General features: G+C 40.5%; 1 protein-coding gene across 10 annotated transcripts in view; it reads right to left on the reverse strand.

The window, feature by feature from the left end:
- EPB41L3 (erythrocyte membrane protein band 4.1 like 3) overlaps window positions 1-19,048 on the reverse strand; it is a 96,207-nt gene that overhangs the window by 11,626 nt on the left and 65,533 nt on the right. For 2 of the 10 annotated variants that reach the window (XM_063396170.1, XM_063396138.1), the window contains exons 9-16: window positions 17,668-17,820; window positions 15,543-15,640; window positions 14,043-14,218; window positions 11,734-11,954; window positions 3,606-3,659; window positions 1,696-1,731; window positions 1,463-1,528; window positions 800-991 (exon numbers count right to left, since the gene is read on the reverse strand). In XM_063396170.1, coding sequence (XP_063252240.1) covers window positions 800-991; window positions 1,463-1,528; window positions 1,696-1,731; window positions 3,606-3,659; window positions 11,734-11,954; window positions 14,043-14,218; window positions 15,543-15,640; window positions 17,668-17,820 — 996 coding nt within the window. Of the gene's footprint in view, window positions 1-799; window positions 992-1,462; window positions 1,529-1,695; window positions 1,732-3,605; window positions 3,660-7,703; window positions 8,271-11,733; window positions 11,955-14,042; window positions 14,219-15,542; window positions 15,641-17,667; window positions 17,821-19,048 lie in introns of all 10 variants that reach the window. The other 8 variants (XM_063396118.1, XM_063396147.1, XM_063396177.1 and 5 more) reach the window with 7 other exon arrangements.

The following is a 19,048-nucleotide window of genomic DNA, read 5'->3' on the forward strand; positions in this document are numbered from 1 at the left end:
ATTAACTTCCAGGCAGACCACACAAGCTTATTTCTTTTTGCTCCATCGGACTTAAGCCAAGACACTGCACTATGTATTTTATTGCAACACAAATGTTGCCTTGCTACCCCTACCTGTCCTTATCTACCTACAGATCAAGTAAACATGAGCTTTTAAACTGGCAAGTTTCTTACAAGCACTTCAAGACTGCACACTGAGCAAGATTTTTCACACACGCACACTGCATGAAAACGCAGATACTGAACAATCTGCATTGGGTCTTCAATAAAGTATCCAGCAGACAGCAGCAACCATCAGGTCCCTTATGGAACTGGCCAAGATGATCTAATTATCATCATTATTTCTTCCCTGTCTTCAGAGACTGAGAGTTCTGCCCTTTGTTTTGTATTTTCTTTTCAAACCTGGCACCATAGCCCCCACCTGTCTCACTACACCACTGCTCCCAACCAGTCACCATTGTTTAAATTTTCTCTCCATCACTTTCATGGTTTCTTTCACGCATGGCTGGACTTCCTCAAGCTCACCGAACCTGCCTGTATTTTGCACCCTCAAAGAGACCCAGTTCTGCCACACGGCTTCCAGTGAATTTAATTCTCTTTATACACATATATTTATATATGTATATATTTATGGTACCTGCTCTTCCTCCTATCTTTGCTGCTAAAGCCTGCATCCTGAGCAAAAGGGAGTGCCTGCAAGCTGGGATTGGCCTCTAACTACAGCCTCTACTCTAGTGAGAGCTGCTATAGGTAAAAACGCATAGACAAATACACAATGAAGCCTTTCAGCTCACGCTGACCTCTTCAGGCACTAGTGGTTCAATCATAGGAGCATCCTCCTGCCTTGCTGCAAGCCGAACGGGAGATGTGGAAAGCCTCTTCTCCCACTCATTAGACACAGTCGTTTCTGTGGAGGTTTCCAAGAAGGTGCGTTTCAACTCGCTTATATTGGTCTGATGTTTCATCAGATCTTCCTGGGTTTTGTCTAGATCCTGGACAGTTTTAAAAGAATAGAGCAGTTTGTGACACATCCTAAGCCAACCAAACTTTAGAGCCAAAACACACAACTTGGTTAGTATAGAGGAAAGTAACAGCTCAGGGAGCCAGGGAGCACAGCACCAACACAACACTCTGTGAAAATGTGGCATTTTGAAAGAGAACAGCATAGCATATCTCGTACAAGTGAGTCTAAGTACACTCTTAAAGAGCCTATCCATATCGCTATAATTTGCACCTGATAAAGAGGCTCCAAACAAACATACATATGCGCGTGGAGGCACACACATATACGCACACGCATATATCGATATTGATAGTACAAGTTAGAGGAGTCACCATAATCTGAGAGAAAAAATAATCTATTAGCAGGTGGGAGTACACAGTTCATGCATCATAGTGCAGATCCACAGGTTACCACTAAAACTAACACACATGTACATGCACTGGTATATACCAATACCAACCTCTAACATAAGATTACTATGTTTGACATACACATTTTCACCCTGTATTCGCTTAATCAGACTATTCTGAAAGAAGTGAAAAAGAAAGGGAAAGGTAAGGGACACAGTATTGAAAGGATACAAAATGCTCTTTCTACACATTTCTTCACAGAGAACCGACAGTAACATGCTGAAAGAGGCGAACACCTCCAACATTAATACCTGAGCAATTTCTAGACCTTTTGTTTCTGTACCTGTGCCTTTAGATCTCCGTCCTCCTCTTGATCCGACTGCCAGCATGAGAAAGATTGGAAAACAACACCTTACCCACTTGCATGAATGAAGGCTTTATGAACATTGGTGAGAGGTACACACTATGTTAAAATTCCATTTTCTCTTCATTAAGGGTTTAAGGAGAAGGAGTAGACACACTAGCTTTGAACGGTTTTCCTAACTCAGAGCAAATTTCCTCTTCTCAAATTTGTTTTTATTATCAAAGGGGTATAAAACATCTCTATTTTATAAATATTGCGACACCCCACATTCATAGATCTCTATTTATGTAGCAGCAGTTGCACCTTCTCACCAAGGTCACGGCTAGTCTAGGACTGACAGCAACAGCAAATGCTTTGGAATTCCGTAATCCCGGAATTTACACATAGGACATAATCTGGGCCACAAGCAAAGCTTTGCATAAACCCACCAGGGCAAACAACCTGGAACTTTCTACAGAAGGAAGCACATTTTATTTGCTTAAAATGCTATTTCCCTAACCATAGCCCCTTTCTGTATTTCTGTAATTTTATTTCGTATTTAGCCTGTATATATTCTTTCAGGACCTATCGTCTGGAACGGCACGCACATCCTTTCCACTTCAGTGCATATTTTCAAAAGCAATGCCAGAAGGACTGCCCCAGCAGCCCTTTCTCCAAGGGTGCAATTTGCAGGTGGTGCGTATACCACACATTTTGAAAATCATATCCATAAGAAAAACTGAGATGTGCTATATCTTCTCCTCTAAATAAAAATGGCAACTAGGGATATTAACATGCATTTTTGAGTAATAAACCGAACATTTAAAATGTCACAATTTTATGATTATGTTTTATTTTCTGCAGGGTTCAAGGCCTGAAGCTATGGAATGGAAGAAGCACTTGAAAGATTTTGTACTCAGACTTTATGTTGTCGCACCGTTTGAATCCTTTTAATGCCCGTGATGCTATATTATTGTTAATTTCTCATATAGCCCTAATTAGACAAATGACTCATGGGAAAATCTGTTGATTACTTTACAACTCAGTTCAAATTTATTCTATTTAGCGCCATGGATGAATTGTCCTGATGTGTCACACAGAAAATTTTTCCTTGACGATAATTTTAACAGTCTCAAATATTAATGAGATCCTTCTGAAAACCTAGAGTAGTGTTTGTGGTAAGACTCTGTCTTCTAGCAGATGTCAGACGAAATCCAGCTCATGTTTGCAGCTGCAACCATATTAATGATGAAAGCATTATATGCACTTCAGTGAAGTCACACAGGGTTGGATTTGCCTACACAGTCTATATACCATGTTGTGGATATGAGGCTTCTCAAATCCACAACAAGGAAAAAAGAAAGGAAAATATAAACAGTTGACTTTTCTCGTCTGAAAAGAATACCTGGACTAGTAGTAGCAATATGTGAAGATGCCATGTGAAATTACATTAAAGAAAAACCTTAGATATTTAAAATATGACAATACCTCTATTCAGTAAATTTGAGAACTGTTTTTTATTGTCTTTTCCCCACTCTCCCACTCAGGCTTCAGAGTATAAGAGCACACAAGCCAACACAAAACCCCAGGGCATGATCTGGCCAGCACAGCCCTCCGGGTGGGCAGCACTGGCGCGGGTGACACTGCCACTGCCCCACCAACCGCACGACGCAGAGGCCTTGCAGCTTCCAGACCAAGCTCAGAAATAAGAGGAACCCACAGGGAGCACCAGAAACTCAACTCTCCTAGCACAGCTGTCCCTCTTGCAGGCACGCACATGCACCCACGCGCAGGGAGGGGCCCTGAAGTGCCGTAGCAGACATGCGGTCCAGCCCCGGGGCCCAGGGTTGGGAGGAGACGAGGCCAAACGCTCTGCCCTGCCATAGCTGGGTGCCGGCGACTGTACAAACCTCGGTGGCAGTGGTCTCACCATCAGCCGCAGTATCCGTCTGCTCACTGTCAGTCTATTGGGGTAGACAAGTACCCGGGTCCCGAGAGGAAGGCAGGAACAAAGAATAAACCCAGCTCATCAGTACACGCGGCTCACGCGGGGAGCGTTAAACTCAACATCCCTGTGAACTGCATTAGCACTGCTTTTCAAACAACGCACATGTCAAAGAAGCAAAATAAAAATGCTATATTAGTAAACAGAACAGACTCAGAGGAAGACTCGAGGCGTACTGTACACAGTATATGGCTTTACTGGAACAAATTTATAAACCAAACAAAACATTACTGGAAAAGTGCTATTTAAATAGCAGATTTGGTTTTTTTCCTTAAGAAAGCCAGGTAGCTTTAAAAAAAATGGGGAAATAAGTGACTAATATTTTCTGAACAAACTTTTCCTCCCATAATGATCTTTTACAGAAAATTATTGAAGTAATTTTTATTCTAGCCAATATAAAGCAGTGGTTAATTTTTTTATCTAGAGGGGAAGAAGATAATTTTAAAAAAAAAAACAATAGCAAAAAAGCTACTTTAACAGTCATCTGACTTTCAGCCCCTCATTTGTACAGAGGTTGTTCTTGTCTCCACATTTATACACCATGAGGCTGTCTGCATTACCAAGGAGTTCAAATAGCTGTACCCCCAGCCCATCTACTGTCTGTCTGTGGAGTAATGGTAAGGCTCAGATCCCACTCGGTTCCAATAAAGAGCAGCTGATAATTGTTAATGATAGTAAAAAGAAAGAAAACTGCCATTAAAAGAAGAAAAAAAATACTTCTCATTCCATTTAAGAATATGGATGAAAGCAGGAGAAAAACAAAAGTAACTCCCAACCCCCAACACTTACTAGGTATGAGTGATAAAAATGAAACAAAGCACAGCATTGTACAGACTGATCTATCCCTGCTTTGCATGAGAAACATTTTAGTGGAGAACACAAGTGTCAAGATTAATAGAGAGTGGAGTGGAGGTTACTACAGACTGAGAAGAGAGTTCAGAAAACTACTCTGATGTCAGGAAAGCATGTGGATAACTAGTAAGTGAAGTGCACCCTACTGCCCCAGACTGGCACATCCAAGTTGCTTTGGTAGCAGTAAAAGCTCTGGTTTCCATTAGGGATTTTCTGTGGTCCTTAGATAACCTAAAGTAACCCAGGCAGGCAATTTAACACCAGGACAACATAACTCATCCTCCAATAACACCAACATGAACAAGAACAAAAGAACAACCTACTGGTGGATGGAGTATCAGTCTTAGCTTTGAATTTCCTCTAATATTTTGTAATTTTCCAACAACTCCAGTGTTTCACAAGACAATGTTTTGATTTTTTCATTGCTTTGTTTTTTATTCTTTGAAGAGTTTGTATTGTTTGTATGACAGAGAGAAGAATAAACAAGTATTTTGCACTACTTGCTAAGTGCATGAATGCAAGTTGCATGATATTTTTCAAGCCATGACCATTCTTGAGACAGACCACATTTATTCTTAAATGCAAGTGTAATGTCAAAGTAGTCTATTAGGCTGGTCCAATTGCTTTCACTAAAGTGCTAGAAAATTGTTTCTTCATTAACAAAGGATCTCATGTCTTTATAACATTATAGGCAATTGTAAAGGTATGGCAATAGAAAAAAAGGTATGCATTGTCACTCCTATTTACAAAAAAACCCCAAAAAACAAAACCCAAGAAACAAAGAGGAATTAATGAATCTAGGCATTTAAAATGAATTAAAAATTGTGTCAAGGCACGGTAACACAAGTCTGGCACATAGGGTTCATTTAAGAACTTGAAGTCAATAGAAAATTAGCTGCTAAGGTAAAAACACAGAAGCCAATGAACTCCAACGGGGGGAGATTCTGTCTTTGACTGCACGGACTGACTCCAGATGCATAGCTCAAGGGAGAACAAGCTCAACAATGTATGACATTGGTTCAGAATACTGGCTGTAGTCTTCTGCATCTCTGTGTGCCATCTTTTGTGAACTGTGGGGGCAGGGAAGGTTCCTATTTCTTTTGCCATAAGTGGAATGAAATCCTAAATAAAACACAGAACTTGCTTTACAGCAACATACATGTCTGCTAATAAGCCAATCAACAGCCAAGGAGTCCAAGTCAGCATTACTGAGTTACTTGAAATAAAGGTCTGGGGTTATCACAGAGCAGGGAATGGTGAGTTAAGGCTGAGCAAGGCAGGTCTCCTCGGAGTGGAGAGTAAGAAAAGCCAGGCTCAGCTCCAAGACGGGCTGAAGTACAGCTGAGGTGGGGCTGGTGGGCAGGCAAGGGCTGGAGCAGGACAGAAGGCAGCTTCTCCTGACGTGCTGTGGCTGCACCTCTCCTACCTTGCGATCATAATTGCTGTGATTTGTTTTGCCAATGTAATGCAGACATGCCCAAGTTTAAAACATATTCACTTTCATGCAATATTTTGAACAAGATATACCCCGTGGATTAGGCACAAGTCTGTGTTGTCTGCCAGGAAGCACTGCCAGAGTAATCACCCTCATAAAACAGCGATGCTAAAAAGCCTATTTTAGATGTTTTTATGCTCAATACTTCCTAACTTTACTAACAAAAAGAAATGCTCATTTCTGAAAAAGGAACAGACTAATGTATTACATAAACACTGCCTCATTATTGCCTCTAGACCTGGAACTATATTAATGCTGTTATTGCTATTAGATTAATCCAAGTGCAGAGCTAATGCAAATTGAGACCTAAATGCTGTCTCAAAATGAGGACAAGAAAGGAGGCAGCAGCATTTTGGATGCCTTTTATCAGAAACTGCACATTATTTTTTAGTTGTAAGGCATCACAGAGCCAAAAGCATCTAAAACCAATGTTTTTACAAGACAAATTGATGTGACTTTTGGCTTTCCATAAAAAGGAAATGAAATCCTGCACCAAGTCTTACAAAACCAACAACAGCAGATGACAATGTTCAAGCTGGTTTACTGAAGAGAGCTACTGCAATTGATTATTGACAAGCGGCCAAGGTGGCTTTTTACACGGCCAACTGGTCTGCAATTATCTGATCTGGGAGTTTTTCTTTATATACAAAACAAAACAGTACTTTTGCATTCGAAGCTGAAGAAGAAAACAGAAAATCAAGGAAAACCTGAACTCATTAATGTATTCTGTCAACGATGAATAATCAGGCTCCAGCAAAAACTGAGATGCCAGTTACTCTGTTACTTAAGCAGATTCCTTTCCTACTTCTGGACATACCATCACAACCACAGTACCCAGAACCACTGCAGACTCCTCCTGCAGCTGGTTCATCTGCCTTGATGACCCTCGTGGCTTGAGGCATCAGTTTTGGCAGCACTAATCTAACACTGCAAATGTCAAGACAGCCCACACGGCACGTTCCCGCAACAGCTGCAGAACAGCTGTCCCAATCTGACCCCTTACTGATACATTGGATTTAACCATGGAAAACAATTTAATCTGCAGCAGAGATGGGATCAAGGCTGAAAATCGAGATCCAGGTTTTGCTGGACCAGAAAGCCTTTTCTGGGGTTCAGCTACAGCTGATAGCCTTTTGCAAAAAGCTGAGTCCATCTGGACTTTGAACATACTGAAGTTGGTGAGGGTGATCATCATTGTTGGCTAGCTAGTCATATAAATAAATGTAGATACATATGCATATATTTGCATGCTTCAGTAATTATGCAGAAAATTACACTTAATATCCACTATTTAGATAACTATTCTAACCCTAGTATAAACAGAAGAAAAAGGAAGAAAAAGGTCTTATCATCTAGTGCAAGTCATATTGCACCAGCTGACACAGCTCAAACCAAGCCTTTTCCACACAGTGTTGTGCCTAACCCTGGGCTTCAAGCTGTACTCCCAGCATGAGAAAAAAATAAAAAAAGAAGAAGAAAAAAAATCCCAAAACCAAACCAAAAAAACAACCAACCAAAAAAAAATAACCCTTCTAACATATCAGCACAGACAGAAATGAGGCTCTGAAAGTAGGACCACTATTGCAGCAATCTAACACTGGTTAGGACTGAAGCACTGAACACGAAAAAGAGTGTGTTCGATGCCGAGGTACACACCTCTTCCTCTGAACTGTCACTCAGGTCATTGGCAAGTGAGGCACTCAAGGAGGCCGCCTTGGGCTCCAGGTAGCAGAGGCACATAGCCAGAGGAAAGGAGAGAGTGAGGGCATATGGCACTGAGAAAGAGGCAGAGAGCAGAAAGAAAAAAATGAAGAGGAAGCAAGGCACGAGGGAGGGGGAGCGGATGGGGAGGTAGTGCTGCACACTGGCAGGCAGGAGGTTGGTTTCGGAGAGGTTAGGGAGCGACAGGTAGCCATCGTCATCCAGGAGGGAAGGAAATGACTCTGGAAGTTGCAAGGAGAAGGAGAACAGTGTTCCGCCTTTGCCAGCTTTTTGCTTGTAGCCAAAAGCCATGTCTTGCTCGGCGGAGCAAACTCGCCCCTTTCTGTCAGAGTCTGGCTCCGACTGGCTGTGTTTGGGAGGGCTCTCTTTGGGGGCCTCACAGCCTAAAGACTTTGTCCGAGTGCTCTCCTTGCATCTCCTGCGAAGCTTTGCTGAAGATACATGGGGGCCAGGCTGAGAGGATGGCAAGGAGTGGTGGGAGTCAGTGCCAAGCAAAGGTGGCTGGTGACAGAGAAAGAGCAGCAAACAAGGCGCAGAAGCAAAAGGACAAAAAGAAAACTGTAATTAGTTAATTTTCTTCCGTGATAATAAATAATATATATTAGCTATATATAAAATTATAAACAGTATTTTAACACCACAGCTTTCCACTGAATTGAATGGTGCATGTTCCCATGCCACACATCACAGGTATTAGTGAATCACGCTTCCAGCTTACAAAAGGCAACTCTTGATGCAACGTTTATCTAGTCCTCTGCAGCATAAGATTTACATAAAACCCTCCATGGCCACACAGGGAGCTCCAGGTGCTGCTAATTTCCACTTACTGCAAGACTGGTTTCCAATCATAAAGAGTTTTCAAATATGACATGGAGAGCAACAAAGAAGGAAACATATTTCTAATACCAGCACTACTTGTAACAGCATTCTTGCAGCCAGGGGGAGACCCAGTGCGGGCCAGGTGCTTCCCATCTATGCCTTGGACAACCTCAGCAGTAACAGTTAAAACTCCAAGGACTTTAAATTCCTCCATTGTAATATTAAAAAAAAAAAATCTAGGCTCTAAATTAAATTAGAACACACTGTGGTTTGGTGAGGGGGGCAGAAATCTATTCATCAGCTGTTCCTGATGGAAAAAACCAGCTTGACAGCTATCCCAGCAGCCAGTTCCTCAGCACAGCTCCCTCCACTGGTCCCTGCTGGGCATCCCCACAGCCCTGCCCTCACCTCTGCCCACTGTCAGCCCAGGCAGGCAGTGCTGGGGCTCAGCCCCTCCCAGCCTCACACCCTGCCAGCCCCTCCAGCTGCCACCTCTTCGGCCGTACACTGAAAGAAGGGAGCTGAGACTTGTGGCTCAGCAGACCCCATCATCTCTCACTGGGGACCTGAAGGGGGGCTGGCTAGAGAGAGGTCTCACACAGCCACATCTCCTCATAATCAAAATGTGACCCTTTAGTCATAGTAAAAAGACAAAAATGCCCCTGATGCTTTTGCTACATGTTTTACCTCAATACCAAGAATACTGACAACCAACAAGCAGGATCTGCTTTGATACACCACTTGTAGGGCATTCAACTGGCCTTTCAGGTCATTTGAGGACAAAAAATTGGTAGGAGGAGCGAGGTGATTCAGCAGAAATGGTGACTGTCATTTCATATGCTTGCTGCAAGCAGACACCACTGTTCTTTAGAAGGACAAAAACCACTGTCGTCACCAAAATGCGTACCCCAGTACAGCACATCTGCCACAACGCTGATGGATCAGAGATGTTTTTGCCCAAATCCACCAGGTGCACATAGCTGAAGTGGCCCACTGCATCCATGACCAACCCCTAAGTGCCTGAGCTGCTCCTTCCATAGTGTGGCTCCCCAAGGAGCTATAACAGCCATTTCACTTTCACTCCAGGCTCCCAAAAGCAAAATGACTTAAAAGTCACAACAGCACTTGCCTCCGGTTCAAGATGCTGTTGAACTGAAGCCAAAAAGCAGATCCAAGGTTTAGACACAGGTTGCTACTAAGCCCAAATACCTTTACCAGGTATATTAATGGTAGGAATGGGATATAAGCCAAGTAATTACATGGAAGAACTGCTCTCCTTCCTCTTTAATATTTCCCTTTCTCTCTTCTCTAACAATCTATCAGTTCAAGGAATTTGTATTCCCAAGCAATCAGAACCAAGCCTTGCTTCAAACCACTTACAAATGTCTTTATGGGTTTAATGCAGTAAGCTCAAGTCAAAATTTAATGCTGATGGACTCACAGGTTTTTGTGTGAGCTAAATGCACACACAAACACAACTTCTCTTTATATTGCAAAGATAAAAATCCAAAGTAAATGTGTTCTTTTCTAATACACACTATTCACTTACTGACATCTTTACAGTGTTAATATTTAGAATAACTTCTGGTACTTCAATACACATGGATAAAACAAAGTGTCTTAATGAAAATGCTGAAAACATATCTAAAACATTTAAATGCCCTTAAAAAGGGATTTGATTTCAAGCTTGTCTCGTGTTTCTTGAGACATTCTATTTATGATGACAGAAAAATCTGTTAGTAGGTCCTTGTGGAAGCAGGACAGAGATCTCTGTAGAATTACAGACCTGAAATTCTATTAATGAAGGTTTAAACAGAATTCATCTCTCGAGTGGGGGTAAAAATCAATCATTTGTACATACTTAAGTTCCATCAAATTAGTCTCCTAAAATATCTTTGAGTATTTCTAGCCATATATAAGGAATAGCTACATGAACTTCAAAATGCAACTGATCCCTCCATTGACTTAAATTAACAAACCCTTGGTACAGAACTAGCTTCTATTGGATGATCTGTACATATTTGATTTTCTTCATTTTTTCTCCATGTGGAAACTAACAGAGTTTCAAGAAGAACTCAGTTAAATTTTGTAGACATTATCTTTTAAATGCTACAATCACAGCACACACTTTCAAAAGAAAACCGTTTCTCATTCAGTTTTTAGTAGCTCAATTTGTTTCTGGTTTTCAATACCTTAACTGCAACTCTTTTTGAGGACTTGATCCTTTTGCTATGTAGCTCATCACGGCCTTATATGATAAAGCTAAAAGTTCAGGTTCTAACAGTTGCATACTTGACAGTTCTGTGGATGTAAATATATATCTCAAGGTTTTTCTTCCTACTTGTTTAGCAAGTGCATTCCACAATACACTTTCTGAATGCTATTCTACTGTATTTCTCTTCACTGTCAATCTCTATTCACTATTATCTCCATCCTCCTGTTTGGTTTACCCTGTATTAATATCTCAGTAGATATTATGCACAACCATATGTGTGTGGTGGTGGTGGGATTGAAGATGATGAGGGATGACTCAAATTTAACAATTGAGAAGAGAACCATCAACAAAAACTGCCTTCTTCTACACAAACTTCAAACAAGGGAAGCAAATGCTTTTGTAAGCCAGAAAAAAATGTTCATAACAGCAGATTAATATCCAGAAGTTAATAGAGAAAAAATGCCCACTGAAATTCATTCAAGAAAACAGAGTTATGAGAAGTGTAAGAGGAATAGTTTAAAGCAGAGAGCTACACAGAAGAATAGGAACTATTTTGTTGCCTTGTCAAAATAAAAAACCAGGATGGCCGTACTAAAGTCAAAATATGACTGAAATCCAGAAGAGCAAACATGCATCACCAGGCCACTTCTGGGCATTTCTTAAAGAGCTGTTGAATGCTGAGTGAAAACCATCATTCTGACTGTTAAAAATATTTCAAAAAACAGCCCAAGGCAGGAACTAACTTTTACAACATCATACGAAAACTGAAAGGACTGCAAAAACACTGATTCAAGATATGTATATACACACTGTATATTTCCTTTCGCAGAACTAGTTTTATTTCCTCTTCCCCTCCCTCCCTAAAAATTCTGTGTTCCTCCAAGCACTTTCCAGGCAGCCCTGTTTAATACAAAACTCTGAAAATTCTACCTTGGTGTCATGGCGTACTGCTGAAATCGGGGTGACTTCCTCTGCTCTCTTCTTTTTGCCCTCTTCATCATCTTTGTCCTCTTCTGTCTTTTTCTCTGGAGTCACAGTGGTTATCAAGTTGGTCTGAGAGATGCCCTTTGTTGTGGCGTACTGGCCAGTACCAACCTCTGCAGCAGACACAGAATCCTTCATGTACATTTCATGGTTTTCATTCACTGATGCTAAAAGCAAATATTTAAAGAGGGAAAATCTGAAATAGCTTTTGCTGAGAAGCTGCATAAAATTAAAAAAGCTGGATTAGAAAAACATTTGAGATAATTCTGAAAACACAACTATGTCATGTTTCAGGAAACCAGAAGCATGTGCATACATTTAAATAAACTGTTTACTTGAAATGAAGCTCATAGCTTTTATATGCATACACATATATTATGGATGTGAATACACACATTACTGTAGCTAATGTGTGCATTACACAGTTGTTAAATACTAGCAAGCCGTTGAAATTACTACTGTAGTAAAACACCAAACAAAAAAAAAAGCAACGTGTTGCCACAGTTATCAGGCAGGAAACATAAGGAGAACCAGCTATTACATCAGCCATGGGGGTGGAAGAGATGTTTTTTAAAATCTGTCAGAATATAAAAATGCAGATCAAATGCAGATTTAGTAACGTGCTGCATTACAGAAAATGACAATATTGATATAACACAGGCATAATACCTGAGAAAAAAGAAATGTGATCCTTGTATTATTGAGTGCTAAAGTCTGCCTGTTAGGTGAGCTCATTATCCTAAAAAATTCTGTGAAGTGATGACATTCAGTTCAGTGGACCCAACCAGAATATTTTAGGATGCAAGTGCTCAATAATTAATCATTTAAAGATAAAAGTTATTTTGAAAGAAATAGTACCTTTACAGATAGAATGTAATCAAAACTTGAACACATGCCCAGACCCTGCTGTTGACTATTGGGTAAGTAATTTCTAAACCAATAGGATTATTCAAATTTATCAACTCACTTGCATCTGTAGCAAATGGCAGAGTCTCAGTCACAATATAAGCACAATGCAGAATGTTACAGACACATCTGCATTATAGCAACAATGCTAGTGAAGAGATCATAAGCACTGATTTTAAAAACCTCTCTCTTTCCCCCATTTGCACTTAGGCAAATTAACGTCATAAAAACCTTGCAGAGTCTAACAAATGCTGCGTAAAGCATTTTCAGGTATCTTGTCTCTTGGGATTAAGTTTAGGAGGCAGGAGAAAGCAAAGGGAGTAGAGGGAGACATCTTGTTTAGATGTTACAAACAAAATAATGCAGAAGAGTAATTTCTGCTTTGAAACACATGCACAGCAATCAGGTCACCAGTTGCTTGGTAACGAGCAAGAAGCACATCAGAATTAGAAGATTCCAAAATAATTAATGACAAGCAGCACCTTTAGAGGGAGAGAAAAAGGCTTGTCACTCATACTTTTAAATCAAAGCTTCTCCCCATCCCCACCACAACTATACTCATGGCAATTTGTGATATTCTGCAAGAGAATTCACCTTCTTCTAATCTGTAATGAATCCAAGTTTAGCCTCAGTCTCTTTTTTTCCTACAAAAATGAACTACAAAACTACAACCTATTTTACTCAACAGCTGACAACAGTAATAGCTGATGGAAGTAGCAGATACTCTGAACTACACACTGATTTAACCAAAGTCAGCAGCAGAACCATGACCTCCATGAACCAAGAATAAAGAGAGGAAGGATGTACTATTAATCCACGTATGCTACTCTTCATTTCATACCTTAAAAAAAAAAAGTATGAAAAAAGTCCCTTAGTGCTCATTGGAGCAGGATATGAGGTAATTGGAATCAAGTGTTATTACTCAAGGGAAATAATTAACAATTTATGGATTGTAACAAACTCAAGTGAAAAACCTACACAGGAAAAAATCTCAGATTCAACCAAAACCCAAACAGTCACTCATGCAAACCCTGAAAAAGTGTTGGAGCCTGACTTTCTTGGGCAGCAGGTCCATCCCATCCTTCCCCAAAGCAGGGAAGCAGATATGAGGCTCTGTGAACAGTGGGCTCCAAAGGACACCCTCCAGCCAAACACTTTGTAAGGACGACAGCAGCACATTTAGCACAGAATCTCTCTGCATCCTCCCCTACCCCTGCAGTGAACGTGCAGCGCTCACAGCCTCCACTCAGCCAAATCTCAAGGAGAGGAGATGATGAGGTTTACACCTCATCTGAAGCAGACACCGCTGTGATGACAATTTCTGCTGAGGTCAGTCGAGAGGACCTTACCCCCATCCAAGCTGCGAGACATGGTGTAGCGCTTGCTGGAGGAGCGCTCGAAGTAAGGGGCGGGACGGTCTATGAGGGCACTGGCTCTTCTCGTCTGCGCCTGCGTCCGGCCGCTGTAGCGGAACTTGGAGCCCAACGTGAGGAACTTCTTTGGAGGTGCTTCTGGCAGCAGGAGCCTAAAACACACCAAGCAGTGCACCTGTTATTCCCCTCCCCTGCAAAATCAGTCCACTGTTTCTGCTGAGGAGAGAAGACGACTGCTGGGTATCACTCTCCATCGTAACCTGTGCCTCTGCAGCTAGAAGGGAATCAAAGGATGCCCCTCATACAGCATGACAAAACCACTTAGCTAAAGCATTTGAAGATCTGAGTTCTTCCAAATGGGCGAGAATCACTCAGCTGCTTCATGCTTGAGAATCAGATTTATTATTTGCTGATTACCAAAACTAAAAATAAAGAGTTTCTTGTACCAGAGGCCCGCACTGGGCTGAAATGCAGATGTATCTCTTCAAATTTAACATGGTGATGTTATGCTGAGGACAGGGCCAGAAGTGATTTCCAGTGAATGACAGGCAGTATTCATTCACAGAGGTGTAGACATTTTTCAGGTTTGAGCTCTCCCACACTCTGTGTTTTGGGCATGATAGCTGGCTGAAGAAGCCATTTTGCTGTTATGAAATCTATGTTTCAGACATTGATTTTTCATTAAAAAACCAAAAACGCACACTCCATTTATCTTTAGATTTTTTGCTGCTAAGACTGCATTTTATATGAATATACAGACAGCATGAACCAACAGTTTTATGAAAGGAGGGAAGCTCTTCAGTACTCACAAACATTCCCCAGAGGGGTTCTTAAGCACTGGACAACCTTTCCAGCTGTTGAAAATCTCACCCTTTTGACTTTCCCTTGTTAAGTATCTATTTCATGACTATCTTAGTGCAAACTAATTACAGCACTTAGTTAACTATCCCAAACTTTTCTCAGTTCCTCTTAGAAGTCAAAAAAAAATAGCTGTAAAACTCCTCAGTAAACCAAAAATTACAGCTAAGGGTTGGATATTCTGGGTGACCAAAAAACCTACAACCTACTACTGTTGCACTTTCATATGTAGGTAAATAAAAATACTCCTCTTTTTTAAATTCTTACCCACATCCCCCAGCAATCTCCCATATAAGTTGTTCTCCCTGAGGAAGCTTATATGCAGTAGTGCAGCAGAGTCCTTCATCTCTTTAATTATAGCAGCTGATAATATTGTGGCACAGATAAAGTAAAATGATTAATTAGGACCATATGGTGATTTTAAGTAGTATTTATCTGAAATAGTATGAATAATTTGGGTGCAATATCTTAAATTTTGAAATACCAATAACCTTCCTTTATCTGCTCAGGGGTACCTCATGATCAAAAAGACAATTTGATTTGAAGGGGTTTGTCTCTGCTGACAGAATTGATATTTTCTGTTTTATATCACACCTTTAGGAAAAGAAATCCACATACCTGAAAAATGTATGGTGTTCAACACACACTTTCCATAAGCGCTTTGCAGCACGATGATTTGGCAACTTAAACCCAATAGTGCTTTCAAACTGCTCAAACTAGGTAGGAAAAAAAAATAAATATGTTTTTGGTGCTGTGCATCTATTTTTAGACAGTGTACACAGGTTCATCTTAATTTCCTCCATCTGCATCACCTCACTCATTGCAAGGGTGAATGTATATGCTCATGTATATAACCACACATATACATATTCTACAGAAAGTATTCTGGAAAAGGAGCTATGAATAATAATTTATGGCAGCCTTTGAGGATCATTTCTGAGGGTAAACATTGGTAATGAGCAAGAGTTTTCTAATGATGACAGTGATGTTTTATACCCTATAGTAAAAAACAGAGCAGTTAGACTTGGGAGACTACTGAGAAAACATTCAAGTGTTTTAACCCTGTTGATTTATTTTCACCAGTTTAAATTACAATGGGAAACCTGTTAATAGCTGGAGGTGAGCAGCAGTCCTCAGGGGCTGATTTAGTCTCACACAGCCTTCGGTTAGGGATATTTACAGAGAAAGGACTACTGTTAGTAAATCACAGTGGTTAGAGCTAATTCATCTGAGGAGGATGAGGTAAGACAAGTAATTGAAAAGAGTTGTCCTGAGATACAAAGGAACCTCTTTAGATTGTGCTGCAAATTTATGTATTTCAGATGCAGAAGCTGTGCCAGCTATATCTGCTGTAACATGTTGATGGCTACACACAGATAGCTGAGTAGATAAAACAGAGTTGCTGTGATTGGGGAAAGGTAGACAAAAGGGCACTTGTAAGGAAGTCTGGATCCCTACGGAAGCTGACAGGGAAATAGGGCAGGAAACAACAAAATAATAAAGATGATGTGGGACAGTGAATCACATTATCATCAAATGTAATTTGGACAGATGCTGCATTGATTATTTTACACACAGAACTATGACCTGGTCACAGAATACTGTGTACCAAGACGAGCAGAGCTCAACAGGGTAGCAGTGGTGGAGAGCTCCAGTAGGCATTGGAAATGCCAATGACTATTTGTTTGGGGGTTTAAAATCAAACTCAAGGCTAGAAATTTGGTTACTAACACTGTGTCTGCTGAGGGGCAGGAAATATATTTTTGTGGATTTTGGTTTAGGACTCTAAAAAAGGCTTAGGTGCAGGGGTGAGGAGCCCCAGCGAGTTTCCCAGGTCAATTATGAAGTCAGTCCCAGAGACATTGGCTGCATTAAGGGAGACATGCCAGTCCTCATCTAAGTGGTTTCTGTCCTACTATACAGCTCCACACTCTAAATGAATATGGGGTTTTCATCTGTCACAGCCCAATTATTGTACCAGCATTTGAAATGGAAATCCTCCTTTGCCTGTGATGATCCTGAATTTCTTAAGAGTTATCATCTTATAGGGCAGGTTGGATGGAGCTTTGAACAACGTGGTCTAGTGGATGGCATCCCTGCCCAGGGCAGGGGGGTGGAACTAGGTGGTCATTCAGGTCCCCTCCAACCCAAACCATCCCATGATATCCATGATTTCTGGGTGAGGTCGGTATTTGCTGTGCATCTGGCTGAGCCACGAGAGGGCACTCACTGTACGAGGTTCACATCCCCTTCTCCAGAGCCAGCACAGGAGCTCCCGTGGGCCTGGGAGGGCTCCTGTGTGCAGCTACCCAAAATGCTGTAAATATACTGGTCTGATGGGTTTATAAAGTTTGGAATGGCTTGTCTACATCCCTCAGTGGGTGAGATAAATGCCAGTTTCATGTACAACAGGAGGGAGGATAACAAGCCCTCCATGAATAAGCAACGCGCTACTTAAATGCCCAAAGTACTCATAATATGGATGAGCTTTTTATGTGCAGATGGTCATATTTATTGCTTACATTAGTTCATGGATGTAAACAGAAAAATACCAAAGTTGCTTTTTACCTGTATTTTAAAGAAAGTATATACTTAACCTTTCCTACGAAAATCAGCATAAATTAGGAAATATAAATGGAGAGGAATGTTAAAAGCTTATAAGACAAAACAAATCAACAAATCAGTAAAAACTCATTTTGTTTTCAAGAGGTTCATTCACTTAAGAGAATCAGGATGCCCTTACCTCCCCTGGTCGGATTTTGATGTAAAAATTGTTTCTCTTGTAGGAAATTTTCAAAACCTTTGGCCAGGCAAATCTATTTATTCTGAGTCTGTCTCGATATATTAAGAGTCCACTTGCACAGACTCCCAGCATGATTTCCACTCCTTCAGAATCCTGGAATAGCAAGCAATGCACTTTGTTGAGTATTTCTGTCCTTTCACCCTACAATACACCAGATTCCTGTATCCTGTGTTTCTATCTGAGCTATGTCTTTTTAATGCATCAGCTGTAGTGACCTGATTTCTGAGCACTACCCTACTCACTGAATGCATTCAGGCAAATAATAGTAAGGTTGGGCAGGGTGAAGGGAACTGAGGGTTTCCAATGTTTCCTTATATTTTACAAAGACTCCAAAAGGAGGAGGGAAATTTTAGATGTCATTAAAAGAATTATATCAATCATATAGCAAAGTTTTATTAGCATAATAAAAAAGGGGTATTAGCATAAATACCAGATTGAAAGTAAGTATGACAGCATACAAATTTACTTCTCCTGGTATCACTTATCTCCATGACTAAGCCTTGTGAATCCTTAGATAGATTTTTCTTCTGTAGTTTGCTCATCCTGGCTTTAGTACGTTTGCTAGTTTCTTTAATGCTCTTACGTTTTTGCCCAATATTTTCACTTTGAAATGCCCAGTGGGCATCAAGTTGGGCATCTGGACCAGAAACTATTCTTTTTAAAAGTGTGTGACAGTGCTGGGCTATAATCTACATTTGACAGGAGGCTGTAGCTCAGACACATTAGCACTACAAAAGATTTGGCCACAATCTTACCAGAACATACCCATAAATATGTGGTTTTTTAGGTAAGAAATATAGATTTGTCTTTCCTTTAGAAGTCTTCAAATACTCTAAAACTAATCTTTACTATCTTCTATCACTGTTTCTTTGTTTAGCTAAGTAAGAGTACTGATAGAGAAAAGAAGAATCCACTTTAAAGTAACTGAGTTCTTCAAAATTGTTTTTAAATAACCTAATGTCAAAAAAATGATCACAGAAGCTATGAAGATGTCACCCTATGATAATCATGAAATGAAATCATCATTTTCCTCTGGTTTTCCCAGCCAGCTGTCTTTTAGGCACTCGGTGAAAATCTGATTACATTTCAAGACCAACACAGTGGAATGCATGGTCAGTCATGATGAAACAGCTACAGTACAGCTTGAAATGAAAAAAAAAGTTTTAAAATCACAACATAGAAATAGTGCCATGAAGTCACTCCAGTATTAAAAAACACACCAAGAGAGGACATATGTTCCAACAACGATGGTATCACCACTTAAAGATAGATTTTTTCCTAAATACAGCTCTTATGTGGTATCACCATTGGGCACTACAGA

The sequence above is a fragment of the Prinia subflava genome, chromosome 1, assembly GCF_021018805.1.
Source record: "Prinia subflava isolate CZ2003 ecotype Zambia chromosome 1, Cam_Psub_1.2, whole genome shotgun sequence".
In the NCBI taxonomy this organism is placed as follows: domain Eukaryota; kingdom Metazoa; phylum Chordata; class Aves; order Passeriformes; family Cisticolidae; genus Prinia; species Prinia subflava.